Source organism: Camelus bactrianus, chromosome 31, assembly GCF_048773025.1.
Source record: "Camelus bactrianus isolate YW-2024 breed Bactrian camel chromosome 31, ASM4877302v1, whole genome shotgun sequence".
Lineage (NCBI taxonomy): Eukaryota > Metazoa > Chordata > Mammalia > Artiodactyla > Camelidae > Camelus > Camelus bactrianus.
Window position 1 is genome coordinate 17,132,697 of NC_133569.1, and position 24,942 is coordinate 17,157,638.

A 24,942-nucleotide genomic window follows, 5' to 3' on the forward strand; every position below is an offset into this window, starting at 1 on the left:
AAGCCCCTTTCCTCGGGTCCACCTCCTCTCTGCTGACATAGCTCCCGTGGGCAGGGCCCGTGGGGCTAGTGGCTGGAGATAGCTGATGGAGTTCAGTTAAGATTGAAATAAACAGTAAGATGACAAGCCAGAAAGCATTTATATTATTGATCAAACAAAACTGCAGAAAACCACAGAAGCCGAATTCCCACATCATCTCACGTGTATACAGTAACTTCTTACCAAAACTCCCCTGAACAAGAACTAAATAGAGCGATGAAATTCACCGTCTGATTAAACAAGAGTTACTTTTTTAAAACAGCAAATCTAAATTCTGGCTTTTGAGAGATGACGTGCTTTTCGCCAGGACATTCCCATGAAGCTGAACAGCCACAGAAGAAGATAAACACTGGTTTGTGAACCACAGATGAAAATTGTTTTTTAATATTTGTATATCCCATGAATCAGGCTTAAAACAAATGAAGAAGAAAAGGCTAAATGTAAACATTATAAAGAATGTATTTTTTGTAGAGCAGGCCACAAATGAAGGAGCAGCAAGGTACGTGGATAGTCACATTTATAGAGACAGAAAAGAGATTGAGGGTTCCAGGGGCAGGGGGAAGCGGGCAGAGGTTACTGTTCGATGGGTACAGAGTTTTGGTTTTGCACGATGAAAAGAGTTCTGGAGACTGGTTGTATGACTCTGTGAATATACTTAACTACCGACTGGACACTTAAAAATAGTCAAGATGGTGTATTTTTATGTTATGTGTATTTGAGCACAATTAAATTTTTTAAACTGTAAAAATAAAAATGTGTATATTCTGGGTTTTTTGGATGTAATGTTCTAAAAAACATCAGTTAAGTCCAACTGTTAACTACTGTATATAAAATAGATAAACAACAAGGTCTTAATGTAGAGCACAGAGAACTAAATCAATATCTTGTAATAACCTATAATGAAAAAGAATGTGTGTGTGTGTGTGTATATATATATATGACTGAATCACTTGTAAATGGACTATACTTCAAGAAAAAAATTAAGAGTTTGGGATTAACAGATACACATTACTATATATAAAATAGATTATAAAATAGATAAACAACAAAGTCCTACTGCATAGCACAGGGAACTATAGTCAATACCTTGTATTAACCTATAATGGAAAAGAATCTGTGTATACACACACACACACACACACATAAAATGGAATCACCTGCTGTACACATGAGACTAACACAACATTGTAAATCAACTATACTTTAATAAAAAAAATAGCAAATTATGGTGAAGATGTATGTTTAAAAAAAACCCTAAATATATGACACAGGACCTCTGCACTCCCTGGGAAAAGCGGATGTGAGGAGAGGAGCAGTGGCCTGGGCTTCCCGCTGTGCTCAGAATGGTCCAGCTCCCCCTCCTCGCTCTCTCCGGTTAGCCAGATGGGCCTCATGCCTGCCCCTCCAGCAGGTCCACTTTGCTTCCATACAGGGGTCTTCGAGTCTGCCCGCTCCCTGTGTCTACAACACTTTCCCCAGATCTTCACACAACATGTATCAGTGGAGCACCCACTGTGTGCCAGGCACGGGTCTCGGCAGCTGGGACACGTGAGTGAGCTGCCTTCACAGAGTGCGTGTACTGCAGACCGTCAACAGTACGTCAGTCATCATCCGCAAACGTGGTGAGTTAAGTCAATCAGAGTGATTTTAAAAAGAGCAAAAGTGGAGCAGGGTAAGGAGAATCAGGAAGGTGGGGGAAGGAGAGGAATTTTAAACAAGATCATCACCGTCAGCTCCACTGAGAAGGAGACATTTGAGAAAAGACTGGAAGGAGGCAAGAGTTCACCTTGAAACATCTGGGGGAACCATTCCAGGTAGATGGAACAGTCAAAGGAAATCCTGAAGGACAGGGGCTGGGCCCAATTCATGTTTGTAAAAATATCTGAAATAGTTTGCATGAAAGTTACCCACCAGATGTTTGTTGAATGAATAACCGAATGTATGGAAGAAATCCCTTGCAGAAGTAGAGGCCTCAGAGGTAGAGGTCAGTGGTGGAGGTTGTTTCCAACAGCCCAGCATCGTGTCCTTCGGTTTCAGCATTGCTCGATTTCTTCTTATGAAAACTGAGGGTGATAACTCCCTCCCCAACCTCTGCTCTAGAGAGTTGGGACAATCAAATGAGATCAAAGAAAGCAGGAAGCGCTTGAGCACATTGATGCGCCTCACTGGCCTCCATATCCACAGACGCAGCTTCTTCAGGAGTTGATCCCAATCTCCTTCAATGCAATCACAGTTTCATCATACCATCTCGGGTGGGAGGGGGTATCTCTTACAAACGCCTTCCGTGGTTGAACGGAAGCAAACCATTTTGGGGACCATGCTGATTTCAGGAGACAAGAAGTTCCTCTGAGCTATGAGATGCCGGAAGGACCCTCAACCACTAGAAAACATGCCTCCGAAGTCATCCCTATACTTTGTTATCAAATGTCTGAGCAGCTTTATTCATAATAGAAAAAGATGGGAAATAACCCAAATGCCTACCATAAGGAGAATGCATAAATTGGGAATCTGGGATTTGCAGATACACACTACTATATATAAAATAGATAAAGATCAAGGTCCTACTGTACAGCACAGGGAACTATATTCAATAGCTTGTAATAACCTACAAAGAAAAAATTATGAAAAAGAATATATATATATCTATAACTGAGTCACTATTCTGTACACTAGAAATTAACACAACATTGTAAATTGAGTATACTTTAATTTAAAAAAGGAGAATGAATACACAAATTGCACTATATGCATATAATGGAATACTACCCAGCCAAAAGAAAAGAAGAATGAACTACTGCTATACACACCAACATGGACAAATGTTATCACTATAAGAAGTGAAATCAATCAGAAACGAGACAGAAAGACATGACCTCTTGCCTGAAGCTACTGAATTTAAAAGGATAAACTTCATTCGTCCTGCACTGTTACAGTTTAATAGTTCTATATCTACTCGTGGGTCTCACGTGTAGAAAACTAGACCTCTCCATGTCCACATCATCAATCACCAATGTTGAGGAGAGGCTCAGCCAGTTGTCTGGTCTGCATTTGGGCTCCCATCGTTCCCTTCCCCTAGGGCAGGGCACAGTGGTGTAGGAGTGCTAAGAAAAATGCTCTGTGTTATGTAAAGTGGGACAGCACCAGGGTCTCACCAACTACTGCATTTATTGCTAATACTTCCGGTTTTGCAACGAGGTCCCTGGCCATAACATTTTGAGCACATTTCCTGCTAGTTTTAAGATGAATTACATTCCTAGGAATATTGATAAATTGATGGGTGACTAAAAAAAGCAAAAACACTCCTTTTCACCAGAGGCAGTTTGGGGGAGGGGCTGGGGCACAAACTCTACAGTCACCCTGCCTGAAGCGGAATCCAGCTCTGCCACTTAGAGGCTGCTTGACCTGGGACAAATTACTTAGTCCCTCCGTCTCCATCAAGTGGGAATGTAACAGCACCTGCCTCTCAGGGTTGTTGTCAAGGTTAAATGAGTTAACATATGGAAAGCATTTGGAATTGCCTAGCACAGGGTACATACTATAAAGCGTTTTTTTCTCACATCTTCCCCCTCGTTTTCCTTCCCCTCCCCTCCCCCTCCTCCAATTATTATGATTGTCACCATCATTATTATGTAATTACTGTTTTTCCCTGCTGTAAAATGGAGCCTTGGAGCCTCATCTGGTAGCTGCCTCCCAGGGACGGTCAGGAGGTGAGGCACTGAGAATGACTAAGGCAATTCTGACTCAGCTGTGGCTTGGTGGCTGCACGGTGGTCAGAGAGCTGAGCCTTGGCAAACTAGTGTCATGTATGAGGCCTGACCCTCAAGTGTTGAGGCGGAACCTGTAACCCATAAACAGGAGTGTGCTCATGAATGCTACCTTCAGAGCTCTGTCCCAGCAGTGGGGGGATCGGGGTGGGGGGTGGACGTGTAAACTGTGCGCAGTGGCTCAGACTGTGTTTGGAGTTTCCCTGATGAGTTCTCCCATCACCACCCCAATCTGAAGGTCATGACCCCCTTAGCAGTTTGATGAGATCTCCTTTTTCGCACAGCATCGGTCATGCTTACGCTTACATTAGATTTACAGTTATTTGTGCCCAAGCCCACCTTCGGCCTGGATCACGACCCACTGAGGACAGCAGGCTCTTCTCACTCACCCCTGAATCCCGGCTCTTGTGGGAGGTCAGTACTCCACAAATGCTGGCTTCCTTGCTAAGTTGCATTGAACGTGACCTTGGGATGTTCCTTCAGCACTCACAGAGCCCTTTTCCGAGTTGCCCAGTGTGGGCAATCTGTGTCCTTTGCGGGTGGATGCGACTTCAGGAAAACACAGAAAGTAATTCGAAGCCAAGTTGAGTGAATGAACTGAGTAATGCCAATTCTGTTCTATAAATACACTTACAAGGCTCGGTTTCTGGCATGGCTCATAAGCCAGGACTAGCTGCCATTCCCCTAGAAGCTTCCAAAAAGTACCTTGAGCAGGGAAGGCCTTTAGAACAGGCGGCTGGAATCCCAAGTCCAAGGCTGACTTCCCTGCTCTGGACCCAGCGGGCGTTCCTGCGCGGGGCTGTAATGCTGATATTGTCCACTAGAGGGGGGACGCGTTCCAGGCCCCAGGGGAGCCTCCGCTGTTGCTCCGACAACTTTATAAAGCCCGCCCGGCGGAGCAGCGGCCGATCACTGCTCAGACTAGCGGAGCGGCTGGGACCTCCACAGAACATCTTCCGAGCGCTGCCCAAGGCTGACCGAGGTGAGGTACCAAGACAGGAACTCCCATTGGGGCACAAGCTTGCATCTTGCCTCCTGATCTGATCCTCCTGGAGAAGTCACCCCCGAGACACCGGGCACCATACCGCCTCTTTCTGTATGACTCCATCCGGACTTGGCTGGCAGTGGGGACAAGCTCTGAGGGGCTGCCTGGGTCTCGGGTCAGTGGCAGCAGCTAGCCCTCCAGCCACCATGGCGAACGCCAGGAACTGAGCCTCTCTGCAGCCTAATTGGAGGCACTCAGGTGAGTCTCAGCGCTAACTCTGTCCTAGCACCTGGGCATGGCTTCCTGAAGGTGGCCCGGAGACACGGGCACCGGCTTTGGGTATCCTCAGGACATGGAGCGGGGTGCTAGGCGCTGGGTGGGGAGGTCCTAGCTGTCAGCCTTCGCGGGTCTGCTGGGCCCTCACCCAGCTGCCTGGGCTGGCCATGTGAGCCTGCCTCTGGGTGCTGGAGGAAGCTATTGCCCTGGTGGCAATTCTGCCTGGCTCGTGTCACAGCTCAAGAGCCTATTCAGGGAGCAGATGGCACAGGTCGCAGTCCCTCTACGTGTGCAGAGAGTGCGTGTGCATGCGTGCGCACGTGTGCCCAGTGGCGGAATGTATGAAGGAAGAGCTTATTTATAAAACATCTGCGCCTCTCCGGCTCTGGGTTATGATTTAGAGTAACCAAGTACAGTCAGAGGAGGAAAGGGCTTAAAACCTACTTAGCAATTCTCTCTCCAGAGAGGGCCACTTTCATGGTGATTTTTTAATTTGGTTTGGATGAGTTACAAGCCCTGTAGCGTTAGAAGATGGAACCCCAGAGACACCGTATCTACAGCAGCAAGGCTCAGGCCACCCCTCAGCAGGAGACCCAACTGAGTCATGCTGCTGCCCAGAGGGGGACTTGGAGAGTCAGGGTCCAGCTCCCAGCCAGGCTCTGCAGTCACGGTTGCCTTTCACAAAGCGACCCAAGCAGCACAGTTGCTGGGGCTGGCAAAGTGCGAGGGAGGACTCAGGAACCTGGAGTGCCCCGTACCTGGCTGCTTGGCTGGATCAGAAGATGCTGGGGGTTGCTGGTTCTCACCGGACTCCACCACCAGCTCGCACAGCCCTCCCACGTGCTCCGTTCCACACGAGGCTCACCAGGGCCGAATGGCTGGCAGATGTGTCCTCCCCAGCACAGAGGTGATGGCCTGAGGCTGATTGGGCAAAGTTCCCCAGGGGTAAGTGGTGGTGCCAGGATAGGACCCATGTCCTCTGAGCCTCCACTCCCCACAGGTCCCTTGGGTGTCCACACCCTGCCTATGTTTCTGTGGCCCTGGTCTCCTCCCTTCCAGCTCTCTTGGCTCCAGGGGTCCCACCTGGCCTTCTTCACTGCCTCGTCTTGGTCCCTAAAGGTGGCCACCAAAAGGGACTGATACATGCTTCCTGGACGAAGCAAACTCAGGCTGAGCCAGTGCCCCACGGTGGGATCACCCCTCTGATATCCATCAATTCCTGCTTCTCTGGGCCTCGGTTGGCTTATCGGTAGAATGGGAATGACAGATGCCACCTGCCCCCTCACAGTGCTCGTGGGAGGCAAGGAGGTCCAGGCATTTGTGTGGAGGGGTGGGGAGTTGGGGGGTGGGCGTTGCTCCATCATCACACTCAGCAGTTAGTCGTGCAAACTTTTCCCAAAGGCTGTAAGACCAATGATCAGAGGGTCCAAATTCCTGCCCCCCAGTCCCCAAGAAAGAAAAACAGCCCAAAATAAAACCTGGGGCAGACAGAACATTCTTAGGTTTCATTCCCAAGTAACAAACATTAGCAGAGTTGGCTAAGCATTTCCAATCTCATCGCACTCACATCTGGCCTCCTGCTTAGCCCAGCCCCTCTCCCCAGCAGGCTCCCAGGGCTCCTGCTCCACCAGCTGAGGGGTGGGGAGGGGGCCAGGGAGGGGCTGCCCCTACAGACACATTCCAGATAACAGCTCGCATTCCAGCTCTGGTCCAAGGGCTGATGGGCAGAGAGGAAAGGTACAAAGGCAGATGGGGAAACTGGTCCAAGCCCGGCTCCGCACCTCCACCCCCGGCACGCAGCGTCCCCATGGGCCCTGGGCGGCAGCTGCTGTTGTCTTTGGCAGAGAGATCTCTCAGAAGAGACACTGGCCTCCTGCTTCACAGCTCCCCAGGACTGAGGCCAGAGGGAGGGGTGCCGCACTGAGTGCTTGTGAAACGAGGGAGGGTCCCCTGAAGCTTAGCAGCAGTGGAGCTGCCCAGGGCCCCACCTAGAGGTCCTCCCTGGGTGGAGGACTTGGATGGAGGGTCAGTATCGTGAGACTCGCAAACTGGACATGACTGCAGCCTGGAGGAGCTGGGCTGGGAGCCGTCTCGGGGTTCTGGGAACCCCTGGGGCAGGGAGGAGAGATGCTGGCAGAGCTGTGAGCTCCCCTCTGCCCACCTCCCACAGGCTGGAGGAAAGGCCTACAGGGTCTGGGAACACCATCACTGGTCGTGCCTGTGTGTGTGCACGTGCGTGAACACGTGTGCAGGGCGTGTGGCATCCCATTACTAGACGAGTCAGGAGCAGAAGCTCCATCCATCCCTCCTGGGTCATTCAGGCCTCCTCTCAGCCCTGAGCCCAGAGGTCTCTGGAGACAAAAGTTAAATTGTGGAAATAGGGGATTTGTGTTTGCTGTGCCCGGCAGAGGGATCCGGCCACCCTCCTCCTTCACTGTCCCTGTTTATTGGAGCGGGGCGGATGCCTCCTCTCCCACCTCCCTCTGAAGAAGCACTGCTGGGCGGCTCCCTTGGGTCAGCATTGCCACCTGCCAGGCCCTGCCCTCTCTTCCTGGCGGTAGACACCTGGCCCGGTGCTCTGGGCCTCAGGGTTGAGATGACTCCATGCTGGGCCTGGGACCCATACATCCTCCTGGGAGCTTTTAACTTCCAAATAATTCACTTTTTAAAAGCGGATTTGGGGGTTCAATATCCAGAGAGTCAAAGGGCATCAGTACCGAAGGGCAACACAAACCGATGGCTGGAACTGAGCTGAAAGCAGAGGACCATTTGTAAAATCACCGAGCGGATACGTGGGAAAAGCGTATCAAGTACTTTGTGTAAATAAATACTTTGCGATCTGGCCGGGCAAGTGAATTCTTCTTATTACATAAAGAATGCGAACGTATCGGAGAAAACCCAGAAAATCCAGCAAACAAAAATAAGCACGAAATCCCTGCAATCCCCACCAGAGGCTCATAATACTTCTCTCCTGCAGAGAAACCCAGAACAGCTCCGCCTGTCATCTCTCCAGTCACGTCCTCGGGACGTGTGTCGATAGCACAAAATGGGATCGTTGTGCACATAGTGGAAGCGGGGATGGTTTACTTCACACAGCATAGTGTTACCCCTTGTGATGGGTGCGTTCCTGGACCTCCACGGGGTCCACCCAGAGCCTCAGCAATCCAGCCTCAGGAGGCCATCCAGACCCCGGAGCTCTGCCCCGGTCTAAGGCTGCCCAGGCCTCAGGGTCTGGGGGACCCCACCAAGACTGCCTGCTCCTCAGGCTCCCATGGGGGTGAATCCCTGCTATGGTCCCCTGAACCCAGCTCCCCTCGCCAGGCTGGGTTTCGGAGCAGCCCTGGTCTCCGCTATGTTGGCTGATGGTCTCTGTACCCCATTTTGTGTCTCGTTTCCCCGCATTTCCAACACAGGGCAGAAGCCCGTCTCTCTGATGTGTCCGAGGCTCCGGAAGCTTGCAGCTACTCCACTTAGATCAGGAGGATCAGTTCTTCCTGGCACGGCTCTTGGTGCCCGCCTGGCCCCCCGCCCCAGCGCAGGGCTCCAGCACCACCCAGAGCTGTGGAAGGAAGGGGATGGATTGCACGATCAGAAAGGTCCAAAGAGCCTTGGCCTCCCCAAGCCAAGGAAGCTGGGGAAGGGGCATCAGGGTCCTGAGGACCTGGTGGATGATGCCTGTTGATGAGGGAGGGTCCCAGCATTTAGGGTCTGGGTCACCGGGTGGGCGCCTTGCTCTGCGCGTTCATTTCTGTCTCCACTTTCAGCTTACTGTCTCTCTCTCCCCTGAACCCTCCCTCTGCTCCCCGCTCACTGCCTCAGGACGCCATGGAGAACAAAGCCATGTACCTGCACACCGTGAGCGACCGTGACTCTGGCTCCATCTTCGAGGAACCCTTCGATGGCAGGAGCCTGTCCAAGCTGAACCTGTGTGAGGAGGGTGAGTACCTCGGGCGGGGTCTTGGGCACATGCTCGGCCCTGATCCCTCCACCCAACCTTTGCCTGGCCCCAGGGTGCTGCTGATCCCACTCCTAACACTGCGTAGGTTGAACTTCACTCTCAGGAAGGTGTGTTTACTCGTGGATGCATCTAATGCACCTGTGAGACCAGCCAGGTGCGACCTGTTTTACAGGTGAGCTAGCGGAGGCTGAGAAAAGCATTGAGCATGATGCAGCTCATCAGTCACAGACAGGCCCCAGCACTGAGTCTCCTGCCTCCTAGGGCAGCCCACTTCCCTCTCTGCCATCCTCTCCTCTGAGTGAGGCTGGGGTCAGGCAAAAAGCATCTGAACCGAGGAGCCCAGACCCTCCCAGGTGAGGACCATCCAATCCACTTCCCGAAGCGTTTGCAAGGAGGGAACGCATCTCTCCAGTGTACACATCCTCCCCCAGGTCTGAGGCCCGCCTGGCTCATGGAGCACCCCAGTGACCCAGATGGCACTGCGTCTGTGGGGGCTGGTCATTTGCTAACATGCTGGAGAGTCAACTGGTGCAACTTCTTCCAGAGGACCTCAGGGCACCTTGCCACAGACGACTCCTGTGCATCTAGCACAGAGCTCAACACTTAGTAGGTGAAGCCCAGAGAACCAGAGGAGCCAATGGTGTAAACCACAGTCTGAGAGCTGGAGAAAATGAGATGAGATGTCCCAGCTCCAGAAGGCAGGCAGGAAGCAAAAAGTGAATTCCTCCACCTTTTCTACCTTCAACTGATTAGACATGGCCCACCCACATGGAGGAGGGCAGTCTGGTCTACTGAGTTCACCAATTCAAATGCTAATCGCATCCAGAAACATTCTCACAGACACACCCAGAAATGAGGTTTTACCTGGGTACCCCATGGCCAATCAAGCTGATGCATAAAATTAACTATCCTAGATGCCTTTATTCACCTGTTTTCTCGAGCACCATGTTTCATTGTGCTCCACGCTGCCAGCTGCCTTTGTCTTGTAAATTGCTCAAAATTAGAAATGCCTCTCCCTCCTCCAACCTTGTCTTTCCTCCCACAAGGTGCTTAGTATAGGAAGGGAGGCTGGGTGGCTCAGAAAGGCAGAGGGTGGGGACAGTCCCAGCAGGGAGAGGAGACAGGAGGTTTGATAACTACCCACCATCAGAGCTCTTCCTCTGGATTGTCAAACACATTTTGAGGAAGCCCTACAAGGGCTTCTGATCCCAGTGGAAGGAACTGGCACGGGGACAGTTACTCATCATGTAAAGTAAGTAAAAACATGTATGATTATTGAAGTCAAGCAGGGTGAAGCCTTTCTGGTAAAAGGCCTTAAAGACGGAATACAGTTTTATAAGAGAAGAGGTGGGTGGGGAGAGGTTTTACTGGCTGAGCTGCACTGAGCCAGACAAGTATTTCTGTCAAGTTAGTGACACCTAGGAGTGGGGAGGACATAGCTTAGTGACAGAGCATATGCTTAGCACGCACAAGGTCCTAGGTTCAATCCCCAGTACCTCCATTAAAAAAAAATTAATAAAATAAAATAAAACAAAACCTAATTACCTACCCTCCCCCAAAAGGAAAAAAAAAACAAACCAAAAAAAAATGACAGCTGGGAAGAGAGGAAGACCCCCGGGAATCCGGGTCGTTAGCCGGGGCTCAGCACGGCCCATCAGCACATCAGCAAAGGTCACGCTGGCTTTCACATCCTTGATCTACTCTCTTTCCCCACTGGCCCATCAGTAAAGAGGCCTAGTTTGGCAAGAAAGAATTGGGGTACAGCACAGAGGGGTAACTGGAGGACCACCAGGGCCAGCCTGCAGTGCCAATGGGGGAAGGGCAGGGGAGCCCCGGGGGGTGGGGAGAGGCCTGGGGGGTGTCATTGGGTCATCATTCCCCATTCCCTTGACCTCATCCCCTTTTCTGAATCCAAGATTTAAAAAAAGACCCTTTGGACCAGAAGGACTGAAAAATAACATTAACCCCAGCTACTGGGCTTTCAGGGCCCCCAGTCCTGGGGAGATCTGGTCAAAGGGCAATTTTAGGAGTCCAGCAAGTGTCCTCAGGGGCCCCCTGAAGCTGGCACCCCATAAAATATGGACAGCAGAGTTTGGAAGATGTGGGCTGTGTGTGACCTGACCGGGGCACAGCCCCTCCCCTCTCTGGGCCTCAGTGTCTCCATCTCAGTGCTATTTTGGGGCAGAGGGGATGTCTCTGAGGTCCAGTCCGGTCCTAAAATTCTCTGCACAGAAGCAGACTTGGTTGTTGTATTTGAGGTGTGGTCCCACCTGGGTGGGACCAGTCTTGCAAAGCCCAGGTGGGAGTAAAATCCTAGGCACTGACCATGACCGAGGAGGCTCTGACCTTCACAGCGGGCCTGCTGGCATGCTCTCCCACTCTCTGGGGCCTCTGCTCCCCAGAAGGATGCTTTCTTGACAGACGCTGTGTCTAGACCCTCCTGGCTCCCCTCTTATCTCCTTCCAGCCTTTGCTCAAATCTCACCTCCCTGTCAGGGCTTCCTGTACCCTCTGCACACCCAGGCCCCCTTCCCTGCTTCTCTCTTCCCTTTTTCCCATAGTCCTCACCCCCTCCACACACTATGTCGCTTTCTTATTTATTATGTTTGTCATTTTCTGTCTGTTCCTCACGAGAAGAACACAGGCTGGACAAGGGCAAGCCTCTCTGTTCTGTGAATTGGTGCTTCCCAGCCTGTCGCATAAGGATCTGTTGAATGAACAAACACAGGGGTCCTTGAAATCTCAAGGTGGCAAAACAAAGATTTTCTAAATCTGATTTCCAAATTGTCTGGTCCTCCTCCCCACTTCATTCCTGGATGCCAGACACAGGGTAAGGGAGTGAGGACCCCAGAAAGACCAAAGTGTTGAGATGAAACCACCACCTAAAAGCTCATAGCTTTCTGGTTTGATTTTTTCCCCTCCCCTTTCATTTCTAAGGGGGAAATGGTGAGCTCCTACTTGGGGAAATTCAAGCCAGACGGATCCGTTTCCCCAGCACTTTGCTGCTTTGGTCCTCATTTCTGGAGGTTGGTGGGGAAAAAGGGCAGGGAGAAGTGGGGAAAGGGAGGGAGACCCTGCCAGCCCTGGGGCCTTGGGGAAATTAAGTCAGTGTCATCTGGGGCTCCAAGTCCCTCCTAGGATTTTCCCCTTGAAAGCAGGGAGATGGGAGGAGAGGTGGTGCCCCCTCTTGGTCCTGGAGATACTGGGATCAGGGGAAGCAAAGTGGCAGAACTGCAGGCCAGATATTCAGCTATGACTCAGGTGTTAATGCAGGTGGGACTTTTAAGACCCTGAGGTGTAAACACGTTACTTATAGTCATGCACAGGCAATGACTTCCGCCTCTCCTCTCCCTGCCTCCTGTCTTCTGTCCTCCAGCCCTGCCTCCATCCCTTCCCTTCCATTCACGCACCGGCTGAGAAGGGAGCTGGGGGCTATTCTGAGCTTCGGTTCCCTGGTCCCCTCCACAACAGGACACCTGCCCTCTCCCACGTGGTGCCTCCACATCCTTCCAGTCTCTCTCCCTGGCTCCCCTCCTCTATGGTGACGCCTTCGGGATCTCTTCATCCTCAGGACCTCCGGCTGGGTCACCTCAGCACCCTGCCTCCTTCCTGGGTCTGAGCTGTCAGCATCTTCACTGCAGCCCCACTGTGGGTGGGAAGGCGCCAGGTCATCGTCACCGCCGGGTCTCCAGTGGGATAGCACGTGTTCCACCCATGTCACTGGAATTCATGGGTGGGCTCATTGCAGAATGTGACCTCCAAGGTCCTCTAGCCAAGCGCCCTCTGAATGCGATGCCCACTGACACCTCCCTTTGAGCAGAAACCCGAACAGGGGCCAGCTGGGCCTGCAACCCCTCCCCCACCCCTGGGCCTCCTTCCCCTCCCCCACCTCCCTGGGCCTGCCTTTCTCTTCCCGCCACCGGGACAGCTGGAGCCTCTCCAGTCTGGCGCCAGGAGGTGGAGTGCTGGGCGGGGACAGTGTTTGGCTGGGCCTGGCTCCTCCACGGCCCCTTCAGCGGGCCAGAGAGAGGTGTTAGTGTCAGAAAAATACTGCAGCCATGCTCACCCCGTGGCCTCGGGCCTCCACCACGCTCCTCGCGTCATCCTGCGGCCCAGATGGGAGGCCCACGGAGGTAATGAGTTGCACATGCTCCTGGCCATGCCCTGACGCCTGCAGTCAGGCTGCTTGCTGAGTTGAGGGCCTGAGCTCCCCATTCCTGCGTTCCTGCCCCATAAAATGAAATTATTCTCCTTGGGGAACCCCCACATCCACTTTCTCATCAATCAAATCTCTCCGGTTCCTCTGGCGGAGTGGAGGGCTGCCGGGCAGCGGCCCAAGGGTAGGAGTGGATTTCCTGGGAGGGTCTGGCTGGGCCTCACAGAGGGTCCCCGCCCTCTACAGGTTGGAGAATCAGGCACCAGAGCAGGGGAGCAGAGATGTTAACTCCTGTGGTGCTGGGGGCGCGGGGGCTCTCGGCCCTGCTAGGTAACAGCTCTGCTCACTGTGGGCAGAGAGCCAGGTAGGGTCCTGGGTCTCTCTGGCCCCAGGGACCTTCCCTGCATGAGAGAGGAAACAGCCCTGGGAGGTGCTGAGAGCCTGGACGTTGAACTTCGGCAGATCTGGGCTTGGTGTGAGGTGTCTTCTGTCGCCTCTCCAGTCCCACGCCGTCACTCAGGCCCTCTGCCTGCGGGGAGCCGGTGAAGATGGGGAGTCGGGGTATTTATTCCCCAGCTCCTGCCCTGCTGTGTCCTTCCACCCGAGGTCACAGCCCCTTGTAAGCCGCCCTCCAATCAAGAGTTTTCTCCTTTTAGACTTGGTAATTGCTGCCCCCCGGGCTCTGGGGGCCTGGGGAGGTTACAGCTTCTCCGGCGCCTGTGGTATCTTACACCATGGCCACACTTTGGCACATATTCCCTTTATTAGACCCTGTGAAGTTTCTAATGTGACTGGGGCGTCTCTTTCTCTGGGGCCCTGACCCTCGAATCCCCAGCATCCTCATCTGCAAAATGGGAATAACGTCACTCACTTCGCGGGACCTGTGGGAGAACAGGGTGATGTAACCCTAGAAAAGTCCCTTGGACTCAGTCTACCCTCCATATGCTCGTAGTGCACCACAAGGACAGGGGGAGGCTAGGGGGCACGAGCAGCTAGTGAGTAGGGTCCCCCCGGGAGCACCCACTCCACGTCTCAGAGACCCTCACCTGGACAGTGTTTTAAGGCTGGTTCTCACCTTCTGTGAAAGAATGCAGAGTTTTGGCTGGTGGGCTTCCCCGTGAAACCTGGGTACTTGAAGAAATCGAGCAAGTTCTTTTAGTCCTATTCCCCGAATGGCAGAATCTGTAAGAAATATTCTGGGTCCTGAGGGTACCTGGCTCTGTGCAGGTGTGCCTGCCCTTCCCCCACCCCCATCAGAGGCAGTAGGTCCTTGAGGTTTGCTGTCAGAGGAGGGAGCTGAGGGGTGAGTTACACTGCCCCTGGGTGGAGGCTGGCATTTAGTGCAGACTACACACAGCCTCACTCGCCCCAGGCACCTGGGGCCACACTTAACACTGGGACTGTCTCGCCTTCTCCATGGCGAGGGTGGCACTGCCAGGTGTCGGGGAGCACACTCAGGGCCAGGCTCTGAGTCTGACCCTGCAGCTTTCAGGCTGTATAAGCCCCACAGAGTCAGCCCTCCCTTCTCTGGAAAATGGGATAATAGTGGCCCCTGACTCAGGGCTGTTGCCAGGGCTACATGAGTTATCCCACATTAAGGCCCGCAGTGCCGGGTATACACTGAGTGCTCAAAAATGTTAGATCTTAGGGTGAGGGTCACTGTGGCCCTTCGGTCTGCCCGGGTCCACCCCGCGGCCCACCCACGGCATTCCCGTTCCTCCATAGGCTGTTTTTGGTCTCTGGGACAGTGAGCTGGTTCCCACCTCATTCCAGGTTTGTCTGTGGTGATTCCTGGTATCAGATAACAAGCAGCATGACTGAGGCCCCACATGAGTCTAGAAGCCCTGGCTTCCTTCCGCATCTTTCCTGGGCTAATGGCCCGGCCCCCCCAGCCCCTGTCAGCCTGTCCCTTCACACGTACCCTGAGTTGTGTGCTCTCCTTGAGACCAAACACCATGTGCCTTGGATTCATCCAAATGTCCCCAGTGCTCAGCCTGTGTCTTGCCCGCGGGAGGCGCCTCTGCTCACTGAATGACTGAACACATGCCTGTTCACTAAGTCGGGATGTGCCAGGATGAAGGAGGGCTGGGAGAGATGAGTTTAAGACACGAGGAACTGTGACGTCATTCATCCAAAAGTGGCACCGCTTTACGGTTGCTGCTGGTGCTAACAGAGATAAAAGGACTTGGTTCCTGTCCTCAAGGGGCATAAAGTCCCCTGAAGACACAGACAGGTAAACAGACCCTGCATTATAATGTGGTTAATTTTCTAATGGAAGTGCAGTTAGAGGCAGAATCTCGCAGTCTGCCCTGTAGCGACAGGTGCTGGAGAGGCAGCAGTGTGCCTGTTAGAGGGTCCGGGCAAGGTTTCCGAGGCCACAGGAAGCAGCATGGAGCTCAGGTGTGGGGGGAAATGAGCGCTCACTGGTCGAGCTCTGCTGGGCCAGGCACTGTTTTGAGCATTTTACAAGTATCAGCTCATTTGAGGGACGAAGGAGGGGAGGGCATGGAGGGGAGGGCGTGGGGAGATAGTGTATGACATAAATCAGTGAGGTTTCAGCATTTGGGGAGAGGGGCCAGGGAATGGGAGTCTGATGAGAAGGGAAGGATGGACTGGAGATGGGAGAAGTGGTGGAAAGGCACTGGGGTCCATACTTCGTAGGTCCTGGTGAGGTCAAGGAGTGCTGAGTCAGCATTCTGGAGGGAGGGCACCGGGAGGATGGAAAAGATCACCTTGGACGTGTGAAATTGGGACTGAGAAAGGGTTTCAATTATTGGTAAAGCCAATCGAACTGTAATGTGAGCCAGCCACGTGTGCAATGTTACATTTTCTAGTAGCCGCACAAAAAGGTAAAGAGACACAGATGAAATGAATTTAAATACAGGACTACATTTTATTTAATCCAGTATATCCCAAATGTTATCCATTTGATATGTAATTGATGAAATTGATGGAGATACTGACACATTTTCACTTGTGTGTATTTTGCATTTTGAGCCTATCTCATTTTTGGCCGCATTTCAAGTGCGTCAGGGTGGACGTGACCTCCGGGGAGGAGGGAGGGGCAGGCAGAGTGAGAACTGGAGCTGGAGAGAGAGCTGGACAGTGAGCCCGGAGACGGGAGGGGAGCAGGCGTCCCTTAGCAACAAGGAGACGTGTGAGAGCTGGGGAGAGAAGGTTCTGGAAGTAGCAATGAGGAGCAAAGAAAACCATCCATCGCACCCCTAGGCTGGCTGCCTGAGCCTAGGAGAGAGAAATTCACACTCGAGAAGACAAGGGAAGCAGGCTTCTGCTAGAACAAGAAAGTAAAAGAAACATTGGAGCAGAGGTTGAGGAAATCATCTTTTTGGATGACTGGCTGGGAGGTCCGAGGCCACAGTGAGAAGGTTTCAGTAGCTGGGGAGGGAAACCAGGTCCAAAGAGGATTAACAAGGTTGTCTGGGGGGTTACAGTGGGTGATGGGGAGCCCTGGGGCTTCTGTGGGGCTGATAAAAGCCAGGCTGAGGACTCAGTGAGGTTGGTGGTGCTGGACTCAGGCAGAACTCCTGGCAAGAGAGCATTCATGATGGGGTCTTGCCAGGAGCACGCAGAGTCCAAGCGCCCACTCCCCAGCTCTGACAGTGGTGTGGGGGCCAGGGGAGGGGGGCCTCGTCCTGGGGCGCCAGGAGCTCTGGACACCGATTTGGCTCTTGTGGAGGCAGGGAGATCGGGGAGGCCAGGGGAGGAGGTGGGTGGGTGGTGCGTGTCTAGTAGCAGTGGTGACAAGTGGTCCTGAGACAACAGCGCCCCTTGATGGAGCGCACGGCACGGGCAGGCTGTGCTCAGCGCTTCAACACATCATCCCCGGTAAACCTCAGAATGTATTATTATTCCCAGTTTGTCAATGGGAAGGTGAAGTTTCAGGTGAAGCCAGTTACCCAAGGTCACCCAGCTGGTCAGAGGCAGGGCCTTGAACCTCCCCCTGTTCACTGCGGTTCCAGTCCCTGGAGACCCTGTGCCTTCAAGAACCAGGCTGGCGGCGGCGGGAGGGGCTAGGAGAGCGGAGTCTTGGAGTTTGTGGTTTCAGAGGTGGAGACACCCTGGGCAATGACGAGGCTGGGGTGAGGCTGTGGGAAAAAGTGGCTCTGAAGCAGGAGACAGATGGAATGAATTACTCTAAGAGGTGGCGCTGGCAGGAAATAGATATAAATGGAAATAGGTTTGGACAGGACACAACGACAGGGCCTTAAGTGGCTTCTGAGGGAAGCCTGGGACACTAACCTCTACAGACATCAGGTCAGAGAAATTCCCGCCCTCTCCAGTGCCCCCTCCCATCCGCCTCCTGCGGCTTCTGGCCTGGAATCAACCTCCACATGCAGAGTTCAGCAGTAGGATTGGGAAGATAGAAACAGAGCCTTGAAGAGGGGGCCCAGCAAGGTAGGGCCTGCCCGGCCCCTGCCCTGCAGATGCAGACGGCTGGTTACCATAAGGCCCAGCCACAGAGTGGATGGGGGACAGTGATGGTCCAGCCTTCTGCACAGTGTTCCGAAGCCCACCTGCTCCCTCGTGCCTGCTATGTGGCTTGAGATTGAGTTCAAGTCAAGATAACCCAAGATGTTCAGAGCGGGCAGAAGAGGCCTTGTCTTTAGGAAGCCCTGTTAAGAGAGGAGGCTGCAGGGAGGGGCTGGCACTCGGGATGGGTTAGCTTCCATCACCAGGGTCACCTGGGGAAGCACGAGGAATCTAAATGATGGAGGAGGGACTCGGAAGATAGGATGTGCCAGAGACCCGAAGGGGGCAGATGGCAGCAGTCAGGTCTGGAGGGGCAGATTACAGTGGGTGATGGGGCGGGGGAGGCTGGGGACAAGCTCCCCGTCTGAAGGGTGCAGGAGCCGTTTGGCTGCACTGTGCTCCCGGCATGTGGGTTCACAGAGCACTCTTCACTCTTCACTCTTCAAAGTGTGTCTGTGAAAACGATCTCATAGTTTGTCCACCAGTAAAAGTGAGCTCGATCTTGTCCCTTTGTCCGATGAGTTCTATCTTGGCCTCTGGGTTCTCCAGACCCCTTTGGACCTCAGTATGCTCTGCCAAAGTTAGGGGTTCGTTTCTTCTCTCTAGAGCTTCGGTGATCTCCCAACCCTGACCTAAGGGCATCTATTAAAATGTGAATGTGACATCTGAAGTATTCTGAGCATTTCCAGGGTGTCCAGGGGGAGCTGCCTTTCACATGTAGGTTTACGTGGGGGGCACTGAAGGCTGCTGATGGACCAGAGGTGGGAAAAGTGGAAGTGAAAACAGCCTGCCTGCTTCAGGCGCCTCCAAGGCAGCGCCCGGGACCCCCGGCTCGTTGTCTGTGTCCTTTCCCTGCCCTCTGCAAATGGCCCTGCTGGTAAAGGAGTTCTGTTTTGTGATCAGGAATATAAAAATGGTTGTTCTCGCCACTCTGTTTCTAGATTTCAAAGTTTTCAAAGCCTCAAAGTTATTTGTAACTAGTTTAGGTCCTAGATTTTAGGAGACAAGGAACCTTTCTTGGAGGGGCAAACTCCATCACCAAAGGAAACCCTGAAACAGAACCACACCTGGACACAAAGGTGAGCTGTGTGGTGAAGAGGAGGATGGTTCCTATCCCGTGCTCCCTGGCTGCAGATCCTGTCTTGGGGTAAAGCAGAGATAGAGCAAACAGCCCTGGGGTTCTCCCTGGGGTGGGGTGGGCCTAATGCAGCCTTCCCCTCCAGGATGCTGGCCTCCCTGGGCCTGAAAGAAAGGGAGCTGCCTGTTTCACGGCTGGACTGAAAGGGCAGTGGAGGTGGAGTCTGAAAGCCAGCAGCCTTAGCTACTGCATGTTGCTCAAGAGATGGTTGCTGAATGATTGCAAGAACTGCCCTTCTTCCTCTGACTTCCCCCCTGTACCCCATCTCCAGACCTCACATCTCCTTTCTGTGAGGCTAAAAAAATCCCAGATCTGCCACTTGCTTTGGGCAACCACTTTACCTCTCTGAGGCTCAGTTTTACTGGCTACAAAATGGGAGTCATAAAACTTATCTTCATGGTTATTTTCATGCTTAGAACAAGTATATCTAAGTGCTCAACCAGAGTAGGTGCTTGGGGAGTGGCAGCTGCTCCTCTGTTGCATTCCATTGTTGGACTGCCCAAGCAATTTCAAAATGTAGGTTTTCTTACTATTACTTACATTGAGCAGGAGATGACTGCCATTGAAAAGAGAGTTTGTTACTCCCAGGTCCTAAGAGGAGGGAGGCATCGTGCCACAGCACAGGGTGGGACACACGGGAAGGCACCAGTGTTGGTCAGGAGCACAGGAGTAAGGGGAAAACGTGGGCAAGGGTCTTTATTGTGGTTTCCTGGGGAGGGAATGGGTGAGGCAGGGGAAGCAGAATTGGGGTTTCATAGCCTGAATCATTCCAGCAGGCCCTGGGGCTCAGCGGTGTCCCTAGTTGTCTGGTACCTGGCCCTGGGGTGATGAGGGCAGATGGCAGGAGGCCAGAATGTGAAAGCCTGATGAAAGAAGTGGTTGTGGGCTCTGGCCTGGTTGATTTGCATTCAAAGTCTTGCTTACAAGCAGTCCTTTATTGTCTTTAGGACTGGCCAGCCCTGGGGTGGGGGCAGTCTCTCCAAAGCCCGCAAGACCCCAAGATGTCAAAGCATCAAATACAGAAACCAGAATTCATGGTTATTACAAAAGCCGAAGCAATGGCTTGGAGGGCCCAACAAATCTGGGTTCAGTTTATTAGTCTCCTTTATCTACAATCAGCCATGTGAACTGAGTATCTGCTATATGCCAGGGCCTGTGGGATCCAGAGAAGAATTACAGACCCTGCTCTGAGTCTGACACTCGGTAAATCTGTATTTTTGAACAACTCATTGATGGGTGCCATTCCGTTCACATGATTAGCTATATCATCACTGGCCGCAATTTCCCAGCCAAGCTCTGTCCCTGACAACTGTTGGTTCCAGGCCTTTCTGGGTGTTGAGGGTTCAGTGGGTCTGAGGTCTGTCGTCTCTCATATACATCTGTGGCTCAGCCTGCTCTGCCTCCTGGAGGCTCCTGAGCCAGGAGGCGGCAGGGACAGTTCCAGCCAAGCCAGTACAGGTGGCATGGGCTGGAATCTTAGTCTGTCTTCCAAACCAGACACTCGGATGGCCCTTCCAAGTCAATTGGTGGTGGGAGCTGGGGAAGTGAGACAGGCGGGTACTAAACTTCTCCATCCCTACCCCGAGCGGTGACCAGTTCAGCACAGCAAGGAGGACCAGGGATGGGCCGGAGGTGGCTCTAACGGCCTGGAGAGAGTAATGATTTACAAATGGAAATTGTTGAGCCCTGGCTTCCACGTTGCAAACACGTCATCAGATGATTTATATCCTCTGATAAAACGCCAGGAGAGGAGTTGGGAGTCTTTTTGAGAGGGGTCCAGGGCCACTCTGTTGGAGGGGGGGCGACTTTTGGCCCCAGTTTAGGCTGAACCCGAGCCTGCTGTTGTGTTGAGTCTCTCTGCACTGAGACAGCATTTCTTCCAATCCACGCACTACCTGTATTGGGCCAGAGTACAGGCATCCTCCACCAGCCACAGGACTCTCTTCTTTCCGGGGACCCCCTGGTTCTTCTGTTCCTCCTGGGTTGCGGTGACCGGCCAGCCCTCATCTCCCCTCCCACCTGGCTTTCTCTCTCCATCCCTCAGCCCCGCTGCAGAATAATAGGCACACCAGCCAGAGCCCCTTTCCTACTGCTGAAATACAAGCACACAAGCCCCTGACTGTTTTTAAGAATTTTTATGCAGAGTAACTTGAGAAATAGATAGGGATTGAGAATAACAACTATTGCGGGGAAGTTACAAAAGTACAAAATATCTCTAGGAGGACTTGGAGAAACTGTGCTAGGTCATCGTAACATCTAACTTGAATTAGCTCCTTCATCCCTCCTGCCATCCCCCCTCCCTTTCTTAGAAATGGGATCCCATCTGATCTTGCAGAAGACCGCAGTCCCCTTTGTCTGGCGCCGTCTGCCTCCAGCACTCACCAGGTGTGTGGTCCAACGGGGCGGAGATGATTGTTTGGGACCCTCCCAGACTCACATCAGATGAAACCGCCCTGCAATACCCACCCCCTCCTCCTCTTCCCTTTATTGAGGGAAATAAACAGAGGTCCTCATTAAAGCCAGAGGTGGTGGCAGCTTCAAAGACAGAGGTTATTTGGGGCTGCCTATTACAATGTGGGGAATGAGTAACCGGAGTTAAGATGATGAAGTCAGCCTTGGGAGGGTTTCACAAGATTCTTGGATGAGATGAACTCCAAGGCCCCTCCTAGCAATAAAACCGCATCTCCACCTGCTGTTTATGAGCTGTGGGACCAAAGAGAACAAAAGAGAGAAAGAGTGTCTGTTGTTGTGAAAACTCCATTAGGTGACAATTGAATCATTTTATCCTGCTTTTTAATGTTGTTTAGACCTAGGTTCTTGGGAAATAAGTAAATACTCACTTTTTTTGTCGGGGGAGGGGAGGTAACTAGGTTTGTTTGTTTGTTTGTTTGTTTAAGAGAGGTACTAGGGATTGAACCCAGGACCTTTTGCATGCTGAGCATGCACTCTACCACCAAGATATACCCTCCCCCCAGTAAATACCCACTTTTTTCAGAGGCAATTTGTGAATATTCTTTTTAAGTGGGAGGAAAATAAATTCAAACAGATAACTCCCAAAATGTCCTAAAATTATGATTAAGACATTGAAAAAAATCAGTTTTTCAAAGGAAGGCTAACTGATGCAGGGGCTAGCTCAGAATGCTTTCTCTTCCTCTTACAGCCAGTATAGGACAGACACAGGCTTTGAGTTTGCCCCCACAGAGCCACAAACCCATGCATTCCCCGCCGGGGAGTGTCAGGGACCCTCCCCACGCCCCCGCCTGATACAGGACAGGGAAGCTGAGACCCTCAGGTTCTGACCCTCCCACCCGAATGTGGCGCTGACATTGGAGAACCATCTCCCAACTCATCCTCAGCTTAACTGTCTGGGGCTGAGTGGTTTCCAGATAAACTTGCCTTTTCTGTTCTTTCATCCTTGCTCCCAAGCACCTCTCCACCCTCAGCAGACAGTATTTTAGCAAGAGTTCTTTAGGGAGTACTCTTGTTCTCATGATTAAAAGGAACTCTTCAGAGTTTTAACCTCTGGGAATAATAAAATAATTTGAAGCAACCCCCTTTTGAATGTGCCCTATTAAAGAGAAATCAATGTTTAAAGAAAATTAAACCAAACAACAAGGTCCTACTATATAGCACGGGGAACTATATTCAATACCTTGTAATAGCAGGAAATGAAAATGGAAAAGAATATGAAAAGGAATATATACATTTATAGATGAATCACTATGCTGTACAGCAGAAATTAACACAACATTGTAAATCTACTATACGTCAATAAAAAAGTAAAAAATAAAAATAAATTAAAAAATTAAACCAGATCTGATAATAGACTTCTCATTGATTTTTTCCAAGAATGTGTCTTCACGTTCTGTTTTGATATAAAAGCCTTACTCCAGAACTATGCATCTCGGGGCCATAGATGTGTGATTTCATCCTTGAATCAGAATCAGAACGTCCAGGATGGGACTCGGGCCCCTGGATGGCTAAGAAGGTCCATGCATTACTATGCTACTCAGCCTGGATTGAAGTGTCAATTCCTTTCCAGTGAATTGCTCCCACAGTTTCGCCAAATGGGCACTAAGTGGCAATTCGAAGTCATGGGTGAACAAGGAAAGCCAAGATTTTGTTTATTTTTTCAGAGCAAAATTTTGCTCAAAAATATGTTTTGTTTTTTTTTTTGTCAGCCAACAAAAATGTGTCAACAATTTGCATAAGGCGAAGAGCCAGTCTTTACACCAAAAATAAATGGCTTACACATGTCTTTGCTCTTACAAAGGACCTTATTGCAGTTCTGCTCTGTGCTGGTTGAGGTAGGGAGATGGTGACAGAGGACCTTTATACGAGTAGGGCAGGCAGAGCTGTGAATGGACAGCTGTGAATAATGAGGTTAGTGCCGGAGATGAGGGTAAGGTTCTGACGTGGTTATTTCAATGGCACTTAATCCTTAACATTCTACCTTCCAGATTATTCTATACCTTGAACATCTGAAAAGTTTAGTTTTGCTTCTCTGTAAGTGAAATCTTCCATGGGGTGCATCACCCTTCCCCCTGCCACTTGTCACTGAACTGGGATTTAATCACTTTTACTAAAGTCAGTGACTCTCAGAATGTGACCATACACAATGCAGTGGTATTCCAGGTGACTTTGACATACGGGTGTAAGTTTATTATTTTAGTAGTTAGGTATTTATTTTAATGTGTAATAGGAAGACACTAATTTTCCACTCATGAAGATGATATAAAATTTCCTTCTTACATTAATTTAAGTTAAAAAAAAAAGTGGAGCAAGAAAAATAACAGCCCAGGGACAGTCAGCTACGGCAGAATGTGCAGCCTCACGTGGACGGGGTTTCTAGCGGTGGGGAAGCCGCCCATCTGACTTCTTGTAGCCATTCACTAGGAAGCATGGCTCCACGCTGAGATAAACATCTCCCAGCCCGCCAGTCACTTTATACTTTTTTGTTTGTTTGTTTCTGATCACTCTCTTGGAGCCACTGTTCTCGCCAAGTTTCTTGAGCCTTCTTCTCTTGGCTTCGCGATCTCCTGAGATGCCACCCTCATTTGCGGAGGCCATTGCAAGATGGAAAAACTTTCCCTTGGATCTCCTAGGTCTTGGAAGATTTGTTGTTGTTTTGTTGTTTTGTTTTGTTTTGTTGTTGCCATTTTCTCCCTCGATCTGGTCTTGTGTGTGACCATGTCTGCAAACAACGACTATGTTTAATAACTACCAGCTTTGTCTGGTACTTTCTTCAGAACTGTTCTCACATGGAGGAAGAAAGTTTTCTTCTTAAAGTCACAGTTTTCAAATTTATAATAGCTGTAAATCTGACGGCAATGCTGGAGAGAAAGATGACAGATTTCAGCCCATTTCCAAAGGCCTATCCCTCAAAGCCCTGCTGAGTTGCTGCCTCCTCCAGGCAGACCCAGGGATTACCTGCCGACAAAGAAGGAATCACTGCCTCTGCAGTGCCACACTTTGTGCCGTATCGCCTTTCTACACCTCCATCATTCCCACCTGTGTAATAGTTACCCATTTATACGTCTTCTTCCCCTTGACATGAGCATCTGAAAGGCAATGATTGTATCTTCATCTCTCACTCAACAAATATTTTTTGAGTGCCTACTATGTGCCAGGTACCGGTCTAGGAGCTGAGAGGTTGGATGCAAACAATGTTGACAAAGTCTCTGCATCATGTAGCTTGTTATCTTTGTATTTCCCAATATCTATCAAAGTGTATTAGTTATCTCCTGCTGTGTAACAAATTACTCCAGACTGTAGCAGCTTAAAACAGCAAAAATTTACCTCAGCTCGTTTCTTAGGAAGCCATGAGTGTACAAGAAAATTTAAGATTTTGTTTATTTTTCAGATCTCAAATTTTGCTCAGAAATATATATATGTATAATCCAATCTGGCAGAAATCTGGGAGCAGCTTAGCTGGATAGTTCTGGCTCAGGGTCTCTCATGAGACTGCTGTCAAGAGCTCAGCCAGGGAGTAGTCATCTGAAGGCTTGCTTTGGCTGGAGGATCTGCTTCCAGACTTATTCACGTGGCTGTTGGCTGAAGCCCTCAGTTCCTTACCATGTAGCCTCTCCATAGGGTATTCATGACAGAGCGTCTGGCTTCCCCCCAGTTGAATATT

The 24,942-nt window shown here is 51.2% G+C and overlaps 1 protein-coding gene across 1 annotated transcript in view; it reads left to right on the plus strand.

The window, feature by feature from the left end:
* The first annotated feature begins 4,694 nt into the window (after positions 1–4,694).
* SCARA5 (scavenger receptor class A member 5) overlaps positions 4,695–24,942 on the plus strand; it is a 96,178-nt gene continuing 75,930 nt past the window's right edge. The window contains exons 1-2 of the mRNA XM_010967806.3: positions 4,695–5,046; positions 8,884–9,001. Coding sequence (XP_010966108.1) covers positions 8,890–9,001 — 112 coding nt within the window. The 5' untranslated portion in view covers positions 4,695–5,046; positions 8,884–8,889. The remainder of the gene's footprint in view (positions 5,047–8,883; positions 9,002–24,942) is intronic.